Source organism: Delphinapterus leucas, chromosome 11 (assembly GCF_059928025.1).
Source record: "Delphinapterus leucas isolate spDelLeu-1000000601 "Yukka" chromosome 11, BTC_Dleu_Yukka2, whole genome shotgun sequence".
In the NCBI taxonomy this organism is placed as follows: domain Eukaryota; kingdom Metazoa; phylum Chordata; class Mammalia; order Artiodactyla; family Monodontidae; genus Delphinapterus; species Delphinapterus leucas.
In genome coordinates, this window is record NC_143139.1 from 52,697,195 (window position 1) to 52,717,445 (window position 20,251).

The 20,251-nt window shown below is 39.0% G+C and overlaps 1 protein-coding gene across 1 annotated transcript in view; it reads right to left on the reverse strand.

Moving 5' to 3' along the window:
- GRIP1 (glutamate receptor interacting protein 1) overlaps nt 1-20,251 on the reverse strand; it is a 266,616-nt gene that overhangs the window by 200,919 nt on the left and 45,446 nt on the right. Inside the window, 1 exon segment of the mRNA XM_089919997.1 lies at nt 8,430-8,510. Within this exon segment, the coding sequence (XP_089776123.1) occupies nt 8,430-8,510 (81 nt within the window).

Below are 20,251 nucleotides of genomic sequence, written 5' to 3' on the forward strand. Positions count from 1 at the left end.
TCCAGGGTACCACATTCTCCTGCTTCTTCTCCTACTGCCTCCGTTTCTTCAAGTCTTTTGCTGAAACTTCCTTCATGGCTGACCTCGGAAGGCTGGAAGCCCCAGGCTCACACCTTGGACCCCATCTCCATCTATCTGCACTACCAAGATGGTATCCCTCATCCACAAGGGTGTAAATACAAACTGATTGCTCCAAAATTTATATCTCCACTGACCTTTCCTCTGAGTTCCCTACTCCCCGCTTCCACTGAACCATTTCTTCCCCAGGGTCTGTCTCAGTAAATGGCATCACTACTTACCCAGTTAAGAGCAAAACCCTTGGACTCAACCCAGACTCCTCTCTTCCTCTCACATTCCACATCTAATTTGACCATTTTTACTACCTCTACCTCCATCATCCTAGTCCAAGACACCATCATTTCTTGAATGAAATAGTGCAATGGCAACTGATCTCCCTGTCTCTGCTCCTGTCTCCTTAAAGTCTATTTTCCATATAGACGCTAGAGAGATTTAAAAAGAAATGCATCAGTACCTCAACTGTTCAATCCTTGCAATGGTTTCTTGTCACACCAAGAATAAAACTTAAGCTCTTACCTTGGCTACAAGTTCTACAGAACCTACCTTTGTCCCTCCCTCTCTCCAACCTCATCTGTTGCCACTCAGCATTGCTTCATCCTTTCTGGCCATGCTGGCCTTCTCTCAGTTTCTTTAATAAGCCAAGCTTGTTCTGACCTCAGGGCCTTTGTACTGGCTGTTCTTTTTGGCCTAGAATCCTCTTTCCCCAGACCATTATGGGTTCACCCCCTCTTTCTAGGCTCACTCAGTTGTTACTGCCTGATTGAGGCTATCCTTGACTTTCTTTTCAAACACAGAGTCCGGGTCTTTCTGCCCACCACTCTCTACACGTTATACTAGTTTATTTCACTTTACTGCACTTAGCACAGCCTGACCTTATGTTAGGCAGTCAGTGCTTGTTGAATGTCAGTCTCCCCACTAGCATGCCAACTCAGGAGGACAGAGGCTTGTAGGATACTGCTAGCTTCTGGAACACTACTAGGCACAAATAAAAAATGAGTGAGGATCATTTTAGTTATAATGGACTTAGGGAGCAAGTAAGGGATTGGCTGGAGGAAAAATAAAGGCCATGCGGTGAAATATGCAAGGGTGAAATGCATGGAATCAATGTGTAAGCAGTTTACATTTACATGCAGAAGGCAGGAAAGCACCAGGGGAGCAATCAAACTCCTAAAGAGAAAAAGACTTTCCAGGTGCTATAAAGTTTCCCTCCCACCCCAGTTCTGAAGCAGAAATCTTCGTAACATCAGTTTACCATCTAGCTCAGTAAGAGTCCTTAGAAATGTACAAGAATGTTTAATATTAAGAGAATTGAAAATGTATATACTGAGCACATTGCCCAGAGTCAGTCTTTACTCATTGAATCGGATAACGGGAGATCTATGTGAACTGATTTTAGAAATCTATTTGCCAGGTGAAATGCTCTGCCACAGAGCAAAGTGACTCATTTTACTCATTCAGTGTTATCTTAAAACTCTGTATTATTCTAAGGTTTTAGGAGCAAAACACAAAGCAGAGAGTTATGGTGTTACCTGTTCAAGAACAAGTATTTAAAAGCCTGCTTTGGCAATTTCGGGTTTTTTCCTTGAAAATTACAAATGTATAGAATAGATGACAGCACAGCCTAAAGCAAACTACCAGCCTGCTTCCTCAGTTTCTGCTAGCCCTCAGTTACTTAGAGAAATAATGGCATGACCCCTATGAGCGCAGCCTCTACTCACTGACCCACCTGTAATCAAGGGCACAGTCGGTGATGACTGAGATAGATTCTGCAACTTGGACAGACAGAGGCCACCCACACTCAGAGGCTCCTGCCCACCTTCCATTTTCTTACATTACTTCAAGCAGAGGCTCCACTGGCCACTAGGAGGCAGTCTTTACACCTCATTCTCATTAAGAATTCTCACCACCTTCTCCTTTCACTCACTGCTCAGGACTCTGGTGGAAATTCATTGTTACCTAAATGCATTTCAGATAAAATTTTATTTTGTCCACTACTTTCTAGCCCTATGACCTTGGCATGTTACTTTAGCTCTCCGAACCTGTTCCCTCAACTGTTAGAGGGAAATGAACAAAACTTAGTTCCTGCAGGTGTTGTGGAAGAAACGCAACATTATTTATCAAAATGGTTAGGCCAATACTTGGAACACAGCATGAAATGAATGACAACCAGTATTTTTAAAATTTATCTATGGCTTCCCTCGCTCTCTCTTTCTAGATTAGGTTACTCTTGTGATCATTGCATTCTTGTTATTTCTTAGGCTCTGGGTTAATATTGTTCTCCCTCCTCGCTATCAGCATTTCTTTCCATTTTATAGTAAAAGCTCCAAATGCCTTCCACTCCCGTCCAAACGCCCCATTTCTGCACTATAAATCAACGACTACTCATCAATACAGTGACAAACTGAGGTTCTCAAAGGCATTTCTTTGGAGAAGAATCTCACTCCAAGCCAGTGTTTCCCGAAGTATAGTGTATGTAAACATTGATGGATATATTTGAGGGAACACATAAAACTTAACAAAAAAAAATTCAGTTATAATTTTTAAAAACTTATACTAGAAAAATATAATTAGCATATCAAATTCAAGATAATAAAGCTTAGGATAAAGATAAGGAAAAAAGTGAATTTAAATTTACTTAAAATCATATTAATTATAGTCAAGGTGGAACAAACATATATAACAAACATTATGAAGATGACACGACTGAAATTGGGGGGCTGTTCTAAGTCATGTCAGCCCTAATAAGAAAGGAGTATTAATGAGCTCAACTGCTCTATTCTACATTAAACTGTGTAGGATGGTTCTTTTCTTTCCCTAGTGCCAATCAATCCATACAACTCTTTTATTTTTTATTTTTTTTACAGAGCAACTATTTAAAAAAAATTTTACTGAAGTATAGTTGATTTACAATGTTGTGTTAGTTTCAGGTGTATAGCATAGTGATTCAGTTATACCTATACATATATTCATTCTTTTTCAGATTCTTTTCCCGTATAGGTTATTACAGAATATTGAGTAGAGTTCCCTGTGCTACACAGAAGGTCCTTGTTGGTTATCTATTTTATCCATACAGCTTGCACCCAGCCAAATTCTCTAAAGTCACTTAATTAAAACACCCTGAACTGAAGGTCTCCCTAACCTGGGGAGCGGGAGAATTCATTTATCTTCAGTGCCAAAGTCGTAGACAGAAAAGACTTTCTCCTGTGGCTCTTGTGCACATCTCCTTGAGCCTCCTTGTAAAATGTTTCCAGACACTGGGAAGCTGTGCTGGCCGTCGTCAGAGTCATTCTTATTACTTCGTGTACCCAGAGCACGACACTGACCAAATGCCACCACTCCTGTAACACAGTGGGGCTCAGGGAATATCCAAGCACAGAACTAATTCATTACAAATAATTTCCCCTAAACTGCATGCTGAAAGAACTATTGTTTAAAAGTCATTTGCTGCCTATGTGCCAGTTCATTATGTTTCACCCGTGTCTACTAAGGCAGGAGAGAAGTTCAAACATAATAGACTGTCATTTGTCTGAATCGCTAATGAAGGCTACAGCACTGAACACACAAATCAAGATGCTCGTTTTGCCCAGCGCTATTTGAGAACTCAGGGTGTACCACAGAGCAAAGTGGATCAGCTCTCCGGGGGAAATCCTTCGTGCGTACCTGCCATAAGAAGTAACGAGTTCTGCTTTGCATCACTCTATTTACAGACTCCAGCTATTTTTGCATATTTTTGTGGCCTTTTTTCTATAGCAGCACACGTTCTCGAATGAATCACTCTCATCCTGTCGATTTTATTGTTAAATTGTGCTCAGACGTTCTCTTTAGGTGTTAGAGGATCGCACAGACATTTTCTGTTCAAACAGGAACAAATGAGGATTGGGGGAGAGACCTCTGGCCTTTGAAATTCTCTATGTAACTGACAGAAGTGTAAGACATTTAAAGTGCACAATGTGACGATTTGATACACGTAGGCATTGTGCAGCACCGTGCTTTATATGACATGACATACTTGCTTGAGTCAACTGAGTTTGGTTTCCCATCTGTGAGACTCGCCCATTTCTTGGAGCAGCTCAATGGTGAAACTCAACAGAGGAAGGAGAACCAGGCCCGAAAATCAGAGGAAATGCCCTTCATCCACCTGAAGAGTGTTAGAGCTATAAAATCCTATTGTAAATGTCACACTATATATCTACTATAATCATGAAAATTTAGACCAATGAAGTGTCAAATTGTGTGTTAACAAAGAGGAAAATGCTGAACAGGGAGGGCAGAACCTTCAAAATTCCTGTCCTTCCCCCTTAATTCAAGGTTGCCAGCTTCTCTGTGATACCAAGGGCACTGTATTATTTTCCACACTTTGACTTTTCAGTAGGCGTCAATGCTTCCTGGATGTATTCTAAACAGCGTGAGTGTATACATCTTGGGCTAATGGGCATTTCAGACTCTCAGCTCCGTATCTGTATACTCTCTGCAAATACTCAAATGTGAGAAGCAAGAAAGACATATCATCTTCATTTAATTATGAGCAAATTGATAACTGTCTTTTCTCATATTCTAGGAGGAAAAAAAATTCCCACACAAACTTTTGAGGGCTCAGTTTGGCTACAGAGTTAAGATAATTTTCCTGGGGCACCAAAGTTTGGAAATGGCAATGGGTGTGAACACTTGACAGCTTCCTGCTTTTGTGAATTGCCCAGAATTCTTTTTCAAGACTAGCATAAACAAAGAAAGCTATCCTACCTGGAAAAAGTACGTGAATCAAATAAATAATACACTAACTCTAGGCCTTCAGGTCTAGTATAGTATCTTGTCTCTTCCGTTCATGAACATTAGACAGACATGATTAAATGCCTCATCTCTAAGTGGCTAAAGCCACAAATTATTGTAAAATATGCTAATCTAAGAATTATACAGATATCCTGTAATAATCTGGACAAACCCTCAGGTGGTCAAACTGATTCACCAGTAATCTCTCAAATAAAGGAAGATCAGACCAACAGATTCTCTTTAATAATCATAGATGTGTAGTAGAATCTGTTAGTTCAAAATAGCTTTGTACTTGGAATTCATCTTCTCTTTGGAAAAAAAATGAGCATAAGTGAGATTGAAATATGCCTCCTTGATAGTTTTAAAGTCTTTAAATTTAAACTTCAGTGTCATAGGTAGTCATGTCATTTCTTTTTTACTATCATGGTTATTAAAAATTTTACAAAACCTTATGAAAGACTAAAAAACCTTTTTTTTTTACACATTATGCCATAAGAGACACGATTAAAATGACAAGTTTCCAAATAACAAGAAAAATGCATTTCCCCTTTATCAAAATCAAATGCATTTGGCTCCTAAGAGATGTTTAATCCATTCCATTTTTTGAGAAGAGACAGGAGTGGGACGAAAGGATTTACAGTTAGAATTGTCATTTCATGAAGGACACATATTTGACTTGTGATTATAAAATAACTGCTACAGCAATCTTGCGTTTAGACAGTGGTAGTAGATTTTGATATGAATGAAAAGCAAATTACATTTTTGTTTACATTCAAGGTTACTTCTCTGGGTCAGAATTGTTAAAAGTTACTCTTTGTTATGCCATGGAAATAGTGGAACCCATGTTAAGAAACCTTATCTATGTATATGTGTACAAATATTTATTCCAGGAAGCATCAGGTCTCTATAGAATTGGTTTCAAAGAACAGCTTAAGCTTTCATAAAAACATGTATAGAGAGCTTTAAAATGCCTTCCACTACTTTATACTCTTCCTCCCTTACACCTCCCCCCCTTCCATCAGAGAAAGTGCTCACATGAATGATCAAATTCAATCACCATCATTGGATCAGTGGGGAGAGATGTGAGGAAAAGCCACAGCTCCTTTAAAATTCCAGCTTCTGGGTGTTTGCTTACTGCCCAGGAATTGGGGCACCAAAATCTGCCCTGAGAAGTGCCTTTGCACTGAGAAGATCCAGGGGCCAGTAGAGGAGCCACGCTTTCCTTTACGCCTTTTTCAGTTCCTTGGTGCATTTTTTCTTTAGACACATCTTTCCTTGCCACCAGGGTGGTGATAATACTTTTGAGGGAAGTGAGGTTGGGAGGTAAGCACAGGAGAAAGAAAAAAAGGCTGTAAACTTTGATTTTGCTCTTTCAGCTCCCCGGGGTCCACCTTCATTCCTCGGGAGGACACTTTGGGATTTTTCGGCAGAAGCTCCAGCAAATAATAAAGAGTATGCATTTTCCAGGTCTCTGCGCATTTCCCTCTCTCTCTCTGACTTCACAGGGATAAAGGTTGCCATGGTAGGTGACTGGTTAAGATTTCTGGATGCTGGATTAGATCTCCCTTTGACTTAACTATTTGGCCAAAGATCAGGGGAGAGTCCCTTTTTTTTTTTTTGCCAGAACAAGAATTAATGGGGATTTTTAGGTAAGACAGTAAAGGTTCAGAACTCCAAGTGTCAGAACTCAGTCAGGACGCAGTTTCCAAGAAGTTCCCTAATTTACTGTTATTTCTTAAGATATAACAGTAAGTCCTCATCAGTAATCACTTTGGTTTCTCAGCCTTCTGGCTGGTGAACTCTTTTTTTCTCTTGGGCTGTTCTAAATACTTAAGAAGATTTTGAGGACGCCCAACCCTTCTGGCTGCTGCCTTCTAAGAGAGAACAAAAGGGTGTTTGTTCATGTTCAAACTCCAGGAAAGTAACCCCTGAAGCCTACAAAAAAGGTTCCTGATTCCAGTGACTTAAAAACTGACCTGAGGAAGAACAAAAGGAAAAAGTCTATTACGAAGAATCACTGTATGTCATGAACTAAGGATTATAATTAACAACTTCTCTGTACCTAACATGTAATGTTAAAAACCACTTATTGACTTTAAGGAAAAGTCTGGCCCATAAACCTGTGTTATAATTTAGTATGTAACACTAGAAAACCCATGAAAGGAGAACATGAGACTAGTTGGTGCTTTTCTTTAGTACCACATAAAGTGGTAAGGACAGTGGGAAGTCTCTTCAACTCTTCCCAGCAGAGTACTGAGCACCAGCTAATTAGAGAGGCCAAGAAGGAATTGATGGATAACTGGCATTCTCGAGCTTCAAACTTTGGGTACTTCCTTATTGCTGACAAGGAGAAAGCAGAGAACATGGCACATAGCGGATCGCAGTAGTTTTCCTAAACGTGATCGGCACTAAGAATGACGTTTTATAGGATGGAATAGAAGAAATCTCAGCACTGGGTGATACCATCTAATTACACGTTGCGAGTTACTTTAGAATCTTCAAAGCACACAAACAAGGATAGGTAACATTCACAACATGCCTCTTTCTAAGCCAGGTACTTTCACTATGAGTCTAAGCCTTCAGAATAAGAATAAAAATAACCACATGTAGTTCTTATAAAAATAAATAATAATCATGGACAGGGCAGAAACTGGACTCGTCTTGCTCTTTACGCAAATGGAAAATTCCCCTTTCACTGACAGATTTGCCAAACCATTCAATTTAACATTGGAAATGCTGCTTTGTTTCTCCTGGATTGTTAAACTACTGTACTCTAGAATCCTGTCACTAAGCTTTAGCTGTACTCAATTTACTTGTATATAATATAGAAAGACGTTAATTTTGATAAATTTCTAAATGTATTAATGCTTTTAAATCCTTCTCTTAAGTATAGTTGCTACCAAAGAGGTTTTCCACAAATTACCGAGTTCAGATAAAGTTTGAATAATATTTTGAACCTCCTTCCTCCTTTAATTTTAGAATGTTTATGTCATTCTCAAATTCAAAGTTTCACAATATGGAAGTTTGGGATAAAGACATTTTAAGATATTTCTGAAAAATCTTTTGTTGAAAAAAGTAGGTATCGTTTATTGTACTACAAGGAACCTATTCACAGCTTCCTAAAGAAACAAAAGTCCCAGAATTCTACAAGAGTTGTTCGATGGAAGTAAATCCAAGTTCAACGAGACAAGAAGACAAGAGTAATTTGTTATTCAGCATATATATGATCTGCCACAGCAATTCTGAACCACTTTGTTATGCCCGTATGTCTCAGTAAAGGGATAGATGCTGCTGTGAGAATCATACCCTGAAATCAGAGGTGAAAGTAGGTCAATGAGTGAGAGCCGATATAAATTCAAGTCATTTTACAAAGGATTTGCACACGAGATGAATTTTCACAAGTTTGCAAGCTTTTCCAGAGTCTAGCTTTCATGAACGTTGTTTGAACAAGTTGTGTAGAATGCAGTCTCTGCCCTATGAAATAGCATTTTTTTTTTTTTTTTACCAAGTTGGAACTATTTAGGATCACCAAATAACAGGGTTCAAAAGGAAAACAGCTGAAAAATCCAGCAGTCTGGTCTAACCTGGGATGCTCTGTCTCCTCACAGCCAATGCTCCATCAGGCGGTTTTGTCTGGCTGGCGGATTTAGTGTAGGGACTCTCATCTGTAAAGGTACAATGAAGGGTTTGGTTAATTTCCATCCAGTTTCTAATGTAGTGAAGATTTTCCAATGGACTGCAATCCTTCTGCCAGAGAGAGGCGATATGATACAACAGAAAGGGTCTGTAGACCTGGGTCCTAACCTTGGGTTAGCCATAGGACAAGGTCAAGTCATTTAAAATGCTCTGAACATGTTTCCTCTCCTATGAAAGAGGGATATACTTTTTCATCCACCTCTTAGGATTGTCAGGATCAAGCTATAATGCACATGAAGGCACAGAATGGTAAGAAGTTTGTAAATCCAGTACACGGATTATTTGCCTGTCATCTATATTCATTGATAAATAAGCATCAGTGACTCTCAGTAATCAGAAAACAAAGAAGGAATAAAACGGCTCAATGGGCACTAAGAATAAACAGGTAGAAGAACAAAGGAAATGAAATGCTGTATTTCAGAGAAGCAGATGACAGAGTATTAGTATTGCAGGGGAATAAAGACACAGAATTAGTGGGTTCCTCTTGGAAGTAGGAACTGGCATCCAGTGGAAAATAAAGGGACAGGGACATTCAGAGTAAGACCAGAGAAGCTAGGTTAAGAACAGGGAAGGAAGGATGGTTTGGGGAAAGAAGACATATATTGCAATGAGTTGATGTGCCCTCTTTTAGAAAGAGATGGAAATAACTTGCAGAACCAGAAAAAGAGCAACTGAAGAGACAGAAGGACTAAAGCCTAGTATACCTGTGACAGGCAAGAAGCTGAATGAGCAAAACACCAGGGGACAAAATCATACAAGTGATGGATCCATCAAATTCTAAGTAAAGTGATTTTTTTTTTTAATCTAGGAAAGGATTTAGTCTGTCTTGGAATACAGCAATAATGATCTAGGATGGCAAATATCTTCTTTCTAGTTTGCATGGGACATTTGTATAAAGTAAAAGAGATGTCTGAGTGACAACCTTAAACATTTTCAAGAATAGGATGTATGTGGCCTGAGCAGACATAATATAAAATAATTACCTAGCAGATCTACTCAAGCTGGATGACCCAAAGGTTACTTCCGGCCACACTATCAGGTTAGTTTGTGGTTGTTGTTGTCACTGTTGTGACAGGAAATCATTAAGGATTAAAAAGCATTATATTGTGCATGGCAAACTATTAAATATAACAAGGATTTAATTCAGCAACAAGACTTAGTCATCTGAGAACATAATTCTCCCAAGTCTGTGTTGCAAAATTGAGGGACTCGATTCCTCTTTAGGATGTTCTTCTGGTTGAAATGATTCACGATTTCTTCATAAAACTAACAAGGTCTTTGTAAGCAATGACAAAAAGGAAAGAGTAACGCTGCTGTAAGCTGCAATTAAAAAATGGCAGTCATGCTGTTTCATGTTTCTATTCCATTTGTCACACGATTCTTTAAATTCTTCCAACCATAAAGATAAGCTACCAACTTTCAGATACCAATACACGCAACAGCGTCACTTTTGCTTAGGAAGCAGTATCCTAGATCTCTGACTCCTCTCTTTGCAAATGTGATTTTGAGTAGAATCACAAACCACAAAACAAAATGCAAGCATTATACTACAAAAAAGTCTTCATTTTGCTATACCATGCCCACCTGAGTATTTGAACTCTTTTCTCACAGTGTTGATTTAATAACCAGGCAATATGCTTTATATAGCACCCATTAAAACAAACTTACTATATGCTAAAATCTGGATTCTTTATAAAACCAGTTTAAAAATGTATTCCCTTTTATTATCTAAAACTTTGAAACTGTGTATTTATGAGTACAGAGCACTGAGCCAGGAGATACCAATCACGACGACCAGTTTCAGGGGACAGCATCTTGGAAGCCTAAGTAAGGGCTTTCCTCAGTTTTCAATTTGTCTAGAGTGCAGCCAATTAAAGTCTTGGGTTGAATTCAGTGTTGGATTTTCTTAAAGGGCAATAAGAGATTTGACCAGGAGACTCTGGGGTGTTTTGCACTTGATGCTCTATTTTAAGGAGCCATGTCTTAGAAATTTACCCAGTTTGCATTACAGAAGCAGTCAACCCTGGTAAAACTATTTTCTCATTTATATTTGAAAACAATGTCCTTGATTTAGAGCTGAGAAGTCTAGTTATACACATCCTTAAAAGGTTGAAACTGAATTATAGATGGCCACCTGGCCAGCCTCTGCTTATCCACTCCCCAGCGCCCAGCCTCACTCCCAGTATCAAGAGTGTCACACAGGCAGAAGTAGACAATTACCTAGAAGTCAAAATTTGCATTGGTCAAAGGACCAGAGTGAAATAAGTTTGATATTATCTGAGAACAGCTTACCGAAGTTAGTCAGGGTGAAAGCAATAATTCTTAATGGAAGTGAGGCAGAATCTCGGCAACATTCATCATGAGTTAAGGAGAGCATAGCAACAGAGCAGCATGGCGCCTTTTAACATTTGCTTTTAAAGAAACTTTTTCCTAACAATATATCTTTAATTTAAACCTCCAGGAGGCATCATAGGCCTTTTATAAAAACCTACCCATCAGAGAATATGCATCAATTCTCTTGATGTGATTCTTGATTCAAACTTTGAAGACAGAAACAGAGGGAAGACATTGAATGAATCAGTGGCTGATGGCTCCATAATAGGATATTCAAGGGCAAGAATGTCTGGGGAGCAGACAGTCCTGGAGAGCTGTGGAGTCTTCCATGGTAGTTTTCTCTTAAGTCCTTTAATGGCCATTTGTAGATATATCACTAGAATCTCATGATTATAAGGGATGCTCTAGACCACTCTTTCATTTTAGAGTCAGGACTTGAGGCCCAGAGATGAAAATTTATAGAAGGACCTGCATCTAGAATGAGTCTAGACTGAATTTCTTTTACTCCTATTTCTGTGCTCTGTCCTCCTTATGTTATTTCCTCTTGGATAGACAACAAGATTTGATAGGTTATCAGGTATCACACATTTCGGCATCACACAGGCCACACTGGACACACCACTCCAGCAGACACCTGGCATCGTGTAAGTCAATTACTTTGGAGAAGTCTACAAAAATGAGCAATCTTAGCCAGTTCCTTTTGTGTGTATAGATAAATCTCACTTCCCTCTCTTCCATATACTTATTTGCCTAAAATAAGTAAATTTAAATTGTACTGCAGAACCAATTTATACCTTTAAGGTCACTTATTTGAAGACAAAAATTTTAAATAAATGCCAATACACATGAAAAGATGCTCCACATCACTAATTATTAGAGAAATGCAAATCAGAAGTACAATGAGGTTACCACTTCACACCGGTCAGAATGGCCATCATTAAAAAGTCTACAAATAACAAACGATGGAGAAGGTGTGGAGAGAAGGGACCCCTCCTACACTGTTGGTATAGCCACTATGGAGAACAGTATGGAGGTTCCTTAAAAAAAACTAAAAATAGAGCTACCATGTGATCCAGCAATCCCACTCCTGGGAATATACCTGGAGAAAACCATAATTTGAAAAGATACATGTATCCCAATGTTCAATGCAGCACTATCTACAAAAGCCAGGATATGGAAGCAACCTAAACATCCATCGATGGAGGAATGGATAAAGAAGATGTGGCACATATATACAATGGAATATTACTCAGCCATAAAAAAGAATGAAATAATGCCATTTGCAGCAACATGGATGGACCTAGAGATTGTCATACTGAGTGAAGTCAGAGAGAGAAAGACAAATATCATATGATATCACTTATATGTGGAATCTAAAATATGGCACAAATGAATCTATCTACAAAACAGAAACAGACTCACAGACATAGAGAACAGACTTGTGGTTGCCAGGGGGTGGGGGGAGGGAGAGGGATGGACTGGGAATTTTGGAGTTAGTAGATGCAAACTATTACATTTAGAATGGATAAACAAGGTCCTAATGTATAGCACCAGGAACTATATCCAAATCTCCTGGGATAAACCATAATGGAAAAGAATATAAAATAAGAATGTATATATGTGTATAACTGAGTCACTTTGCTGTACAGCAGAAATTAGCACATTGTAAATCAACTATACTTCAATTAAAAAATAAAATAAATAAAATAAATGCCAATACAGTTCACTGTTCCTCAGTAAAGGCCTCAAAAGTTTCAGTGAATTATAAGATCTATGGTAATACTTCTTTGCTTTATCAGGAAGACACTAAACAGACTTTCCAGTTCCATCTAATTATGTAAGTGAATTAAAAAATAGCTCAAATAACAAAGAAAGGAATCAATCTATAGATAATATCTCTAGAACAGTGCCTGACTCATAGTATGCATTCATTCAATATTTGCTGATAGATGACTACACTGCATTTAACTTTTCAAACTACAGCATTTATTGTAAATAAGCAAACTGAAGAAAGTCAAACATTAGTTATGAGCTATCCTGCCTCCTCCTTCTGATTTCATTTTCTAGGTTTACACCCTATTGCTTTTAAAGTCACATCACCACCTAACAGCTCTTAAGTATTGCCCTATTGTATGTTCAAAATCTGTGACTCTTTATAAAAATAATATTAAAATATATTTCCTTTAATTTTCGTTCAGACTACAGAAAGGTTTATCAAACCTTTAATGCCTTTAAACAAAAGAATTCTGATTTTCATACCAGATGCCCAACCTTGACTTTGATGGTGGATCATGTTAACAAGGGATCCTTATGGAAAGTCACTATAGGGGCAAAGGAGGCATTGAGCTAGTGAGTCACTGCTCACTGAAGTGAATGCTGCAAGTAATCATCAAGGGCACATCAGGGTATCAGAACTGTCAGCCTTTTAACATGACATCTTAGCAGCTAGATAATCACTGTCACATATGATGGCCGCCCATTGCCGTTGGTCATAACAAGAAAGAGCACGGGTCCCCTTTATGGTGACATCCTATAAGGCTAGGGAAAATGCCCTCCATTAAATGGAGAATCGACACTGTGACAGAGACAGAGAAAGGGCTTAGTCAAGCATGTACTTAAAACAGAAGTGGAACAATGGCAGGGACCCATCTATCCCTCTTATTTTCCCTAATTTGGCCACTCTCCTTATGTGCCAAACACAGGAGCGGCAAACACAGATCATTTGTTTTGATTACATGTTCCGCGTGAAGCTGGTATTTACAAACTTGGAAAGCAAATGGCAGGCACCTAAGAAGCAAGGTTTCATTCTGCATCACAACCAAAGCCCATGCTGCAGTTGGGAGAAACCCATCTTGAGGAATGGACTTGTGTCTCCTCATGTTCTCGTAACCTTGAATGGTTGCCCGGCATCAAATAGCATCCATCTGTAATCAGGCGGGTCCTTGTCTCCATCTTCTACTTCTCCCACTCCCAGAGTCTGGGCTTCCCAGAGAAACCGGATATGACTATGGTTTCAAGAATCTCTAGCTGTTTGCAGGGCTTTATTTTTTACTTTATTTTATTATTTTTTTTGCGGTACGCGGGCCTCTCACTGTTGCGGCCTCTCCCGTTGCGGAGCACAGGCTCCGGACGCGCAGGCTCAGCGGCCATGGCTCACGGGCCCAGCCGCTCCGCGGCATGTGGGATCCTCCCGGACCGGGGCACGAACCCGTGTGCCCTGCATCGGCAGGCGGACTCTCAACCACTGCGCCACCAGGGAAGCCCAGGGCTTTATTGAAAAAAAAAAATTTAATTTCCTTTGGCTGAGACTAATCAGCCTATGCTAAACAATTCCTAGCAACTAATTATGCACAATTGAGGCGCCTGCCAAGCCAGAAAATCCCTCAACTTCTTGATTAGGGAAAAAAAGGCATTTTGTGCAATTAAACATTATGACCATTTCCTAGCAGCAGGGAGGGAGACAGCCAGCTCATGCCACAACGTTCATGCACATCGTTACGAACGCAGAAGAAAACTGTTTCTCGTGAATGAACAAAATGAAATCCATTGTGAAGGAAATAATCTGTCCCTAGAATTCAATTACATTCCACAAATTTTAGTGCCTACTATGTGCAAACTAAGAAAGTGGATATAAGATAATAAGACTCATATATTATATCCAATTTTATATTCACCATTAATGAATGGTGATGGAGGAATCCTTATTACGTCATAGGTTTGAGAGTGGAGCATGTGGTTCATGAACTGAGGGGCAAAATGAGCATAGGCTTAGGGTACTGGTGGAGGTGGGACCCAGTAGGAGAAAGGTAGCTCCACTGTGATGAATTAATGCAGAATTTTGCAATCAGAAAAATCAAGAAACAGGCAATGTTAATTTTCAGCTAGCCTGGAAGTTTTGTGTGGTGTGGGACCATAATCTTTCCAGTACTTGGGTCTTGTGAACATTTTATCCCAGCCCAGCAGGAGCATACTACAGATTGACTGTTTCTCTCTCTCTCTCTCTTTTTTTTTTTTTGTAAGTTTGAGCAACATGGTCTTGTTAGAAAAGTAAGACAAAAATATTACAAGGAAGAAAAATTACAGCACAGTGCATCTAAAACAAAACAAAAAATAAGAAAAACTGACAATATATTTAAAAAACTAAATCTTTAAAAATTTTTTTAAAAAGACAAATAATTCATCACATTCAATTGGGTCATACTCCAGGCATACATTTTATTTTTAATAAATTTACGAAAGCCATAGTGAGAATTTATTTTTTTAGTTTTATAAACTTTTTATTTTATATTAAAGTATAGTTAACAATGTTGTGATAGATTCATGTGTACAGCAAAGTGATTCACTTATACAGATACATGTATCTATTCTTTTTCAAATTCTTGTTAACATTTGAAAATCAGTTGCTGCAATTCAGAAAATTCCCAGAACAAAGGAGATAAAGAGAACTATTATCACAGACAATTCAGAAAAAAGCATTTGATAAATTCAATATATACTAATGATATAAAACTCAGAAATTGGGACACAAAGGAGCATCTTGACTCTTGAAAACAGCTGACAAACCACAAACCACGGCCCTAACAGGAGTACATATGCACAGAGCTACAGCTATTAATTTGCATATTATCTCTGGCTGCTTGTTTGCTCCACTGTCAGTTTTGTAGTAGTGACAGAGATTGACAATGGAGCAAACAAGCAGCCAGAGATAATATGTTTCTCTCTTTTTGACATTAGACCTCCAGTTCAGTTTGCTGCCTTGCTGGTTTGGTGGCATACTCTAAAATTTAAGCAAGATTTCCTGAAGGCTAGCTGTCACGTGGTTTTGATCATAGATCTTAATTCTGTCTTTCTCTACTTATTAAGACAAGGTATAACTACAAGCACAAGGCCCTGCATAATTTAAAGAAATGCAAACTCAATGATATGGCCAAATATTCCTCTGCAATCCAAAATAGTTCTTAATTCCTGATTAAAACGACCCTGTTTCTCTAGGGCAAATGAAAAGTACACCCTTAATCTCTCCTAGAGTCAGAGGCTTCTGGGTGCTACATAGACTTTAGCTCTATTGCTTTGGCATGAGTTTTTGAGAATAAATTAATTTCATCTCCTTCCCTACTGGGGTAAAGTGGGCCACACAACTAGGTTTAAATCAGAAGGGAGCAAGAAAGATCTGAGCTTGAAGGCAGGAGGCAGAGGCAGCGAGCTGCTCCATTACAGTCCCTTTCCTATGAAGAGATGATTCCCCCTACTCCAAGCTACTTCTCTCCTCTCTTTTGTTATTTGTTTTGCATCTGCATGGCATCGTTGCCTATCCTTTACTCTGCAGGTTTCCTTACAGTTTTCTCATTCTGACACTGATGTGCTCTATATTCTTAAAGGGGACCAGGTCTTTTGATTCTGAACATTAAAAAACATCCAAACAGAGCAAAACTTCATTTTAAAAACGAATGTATGGTGGTTGCTTCACACTGACAGAATGTCCTCTAAAATTATATTAATCACAATCACATCACCATTTCAAGGATTAAATATTACAGCTGAAATGAATGCTAACTGAGGAAAACAGCTGAACAATCATAGACAGGAAGACACTGGAACTCACCAAAAAGATATCCAAAGACAAAGGAGAAGCCACATGAGACGTCAGGAGGGGCTCAATCACAATGAAATCAAATCCCATAACCGCTGGGTGGGTGAACACAAAGTGGAGAACACTTATACCACAGAAGTCCACCCACTGGAGTGAAGGTTCTGAGCCCCACATCAGGCTTCCCAACCTGGAGGTCCTGCAAGGGGAGGAGGAATTCCTAGATAATCAGACTTTGAAGGCTAACGAGATTTGATTGCAGGACTTCAACAGGACTGGGGAAACAGAGACTCCACTCTTGAAGGGCACACAAAAGTAGTGTGCACATTGGGACCCAGGGGAAGGACCAGTGACCCCATAGGAGACTGAACCAGGCCAAGCTGCTAGTGTTGGAAGGTCTCCTGCAGAGGCGGGGGGTGGCTGTGTCTCACCGTGAGAACAAGGACACTGGCAGCAGAAGTTCTGGGAAGTACTCCTTGGTACGAGCCCTCCCAGAGTCCGTCATTAGCCCCAACAAAGAGCCGGGGTAGGCTCCAGTGTTGGGTTGCCTCAGGCCAAACAACCAACAGGGAGGGAACCCAGCCCCACCCATCAGCAGACAAGCGGATTAGTTTTACTGAGCTCTGCCCACCAGAGTAACAGCCAGTTCTACCTACCACCGGTCTGTCCCGTCAGGAAACTTGCACAAGCCTCTAAGGTAGCCTCATCTACCAGAGGGCAGACAGCAGAAGCAAGAAGAACTACAATCCTGCAGCCTGTGGAATGAAAACCACATTCACAGAAAGATAGACAAGATGAATAGGCAGAGGGCAATGTACCAGATGAAGGAACAAGATAAAACCCCAGAGAAACAACTACATGAAGTGGAGATAGGCAACCTTCCAGAAAAAGAATTCAGAATAATGAGAGTGAAGATGATCCAGGACCTCGGAAAAAGAATGCACGCAAAGATTGAGAAGATGCAAGACCTAGAAGACCTAGAAGACCTAACAAAGACCTAGAAGAATTAAAGAACAAACAGAGATGAATAAATACAAAAACTGAAATGAAAAATACACTAGAAGGAATCAATAGCAGAATAACTGAGGCAGAAGAACGAATAAGTGACCTGGAAGACAGAATGGTGGAATTCACTGCCGCAGAACAGAATAAAGAAAAAAGAATGAAAAGCAATGAAGACAGCCTAAGAGACCTCTGGGACAACATTAATCACACAAACATTTGCATTATAGGGGTTCCAGAAGGTGAAGAGAGAGAGAAAGGACCTGAGAAAATATTTGAAGAGATCACAGTAGAAAACTTCCCTAACATGGGAAAGGAAACAGTCACCCAAGTCCAGAAAGCGCAGAGAGTCCCATACAGGATAAACCCAAGGAGAAACACGCTGAGACACGTAGCAGTCAAATTGGCAAAAATTAAAGACAAAGAAAAATTACTGAAAGCAGCAAGGGAAAAACAACAAATAACATACAAGGGAACTCCCATAAGGTTAATAGCTCATTTCTCAGCAGAAACTCTACAAGCCAGAGGGGAGTGGCATGACATACTTAAAGTGATGAAAGGGAAGAACCTACAACCAAGATTACTCTATGCAGCAAGGATCTCATTCACAATCAACGGAGAAATCAAAAGCTTTACAGACAAGCAAAAGCTAAGAGAATTCAGCACCACGAAACCAGCTCTACAACAAATGCTAAAGGAACTTCTCTAAGTGGGAAACACAAGAGAAGAAAAGGACCTACAAAAACAAACCCAAAACAATTAAGAAAATGGTAACAGGAACATACATATCAATAATTACCCTAAACGTGAATGAATTAAATGCTCCAACCAAAAGACACAGGCTTACTGAATGGATACAAAAGCAAGACCCATATATATGCTGTCTACAAGAGACCCATTTCAGACCTAGGGACACATACAGACTGAAAGTGAGGGGATGGAAAAAGATATTCCATGCAAATGGAAATCAAAAGAAAGCTGGAGTAACAATCCTCATATCAGATAAAATAGACTTAAAAATAAAGAATGTCACAAGAGACAAGGAAGGACACTACATAATGATCAAGGGATCAACCCAAGAAGAAGATATAACAATTATAAATAAATATGCACCCAACATCAGAGCACCTCAAAACATAAGGCAACTGCTAACAGCTATAAAAGAGGAAATCGACAGTAACACAATAATAGCGGGGGACTTTAACACCTCACTTACACCAATGGACAGATCATCCAAACAGAAAATTAATAAGGAATCACAAGCTTTAAATGACACAATAGACCAGATAGATCTAATTGATATTTATAGGACGTTCCATCCAAAAAGAGCAGATTACCCTTTCTTCTCAAGTGCACACGGAACATTCTCCAGGATAGATCAAATCTTGGATCACAAATGAAGCCTCGGTAAATTTAAGAAAACTGAAATCATATCAAGCATCTTTTCTGACCACAACTCTAGGAGATTAGAAATGAATTACAGGCAAAAAAACGTAAAAAAACACAAACACATGGAGGCTAAACAATATGTTACCAAATAACGAAGAGATCACTGAAGAAATCAAAGAAAACATCAAAAAATACGTAGAGACAAATGACCATGAAAAGATGATGATCCAAAACCTGTGGGATGCAGCAATGGCAGTTCTAAGAGGGAAGTTTATAGCAATAGAAGCCTACCTCAAGAAACAAGAAAGATCTGAAATAAACAATCTATCCTTACACCTAAAGGAGCTAGAGAAAGAAGAACAAAAAAACTCCAGAGTTAGCAGAAGGAAAGAAATCATAAAGATCAGAGCAGAAATAAATGAAATAGAAACAAAGAAAACAATAGCAAAGATCAATAAAACTAAAAGCTGGTTCTTTGAGAAGATAAACAAAATTGATAAACCATTAGCCACACTCAGCAAGAGGGAAAGGACTCAAATCAATAAAATTAGAAATGAAAAAGGAGAAGTCACAACAGACACTGCAGAAATACAAAGCATCCTAAGAGACTACTGCATGCAACTCTATGCCAATAAAATGGACAACCTGGAAGAAATGGACAAATTCTTAGAAAGGTATAACCTTCCAAGACTGAACCAGCAAGAAATAGAAAATATGAACAGACAAATCACAAGTAATGAAATTGAAATTGTATTTAAAAATCTTCCAACGAACAAAAGTCCAGGACCAGATGGCTTCACAGGTGAATTCTATCAAACATTCAGAGAAGAGCTAACACCCATCCTTCTCGACACTTCCAAAAAACTGCAGAGGAAGGAACACTCCCAAACTCATTCTATGAGGCCACCATCACCCTGAAACCAAAACCAGACAAAGATACTAAAAAGAAAGAAAATTACAGACTAATAACATTGATGAATATAGATGCAAAAATCCTCAACAAAATACTAGCAAACAGAATTCAACAGCACATTAAAAGGATCATACACCATGATCAAGTGAGATTTATCCCAGGGATGCAAAGATTCTTCAATATATGCAAATCAATCAATGTGATATACCATATTAACAAATTGAAGAAAATCCATATGATCATCTCAATAGATACAGAAAAAGTTTCTGACAAAATTCAACACCCATTTATGATAAAAACTCTCCAGAAAGCGGACATAGAGGGAACCTACCTCAACATAATAAAGGCCATATACGACAAACCTACAGCAAACATCATTCTCAATGGTGAAAAACTGAAAGCATTTCCTCTAAGACCAGGAACAAGACAAGGATGTCCACTCTCACCACTATTATTCAACATAGTTTTGGAAGTCCTAGCCAAGG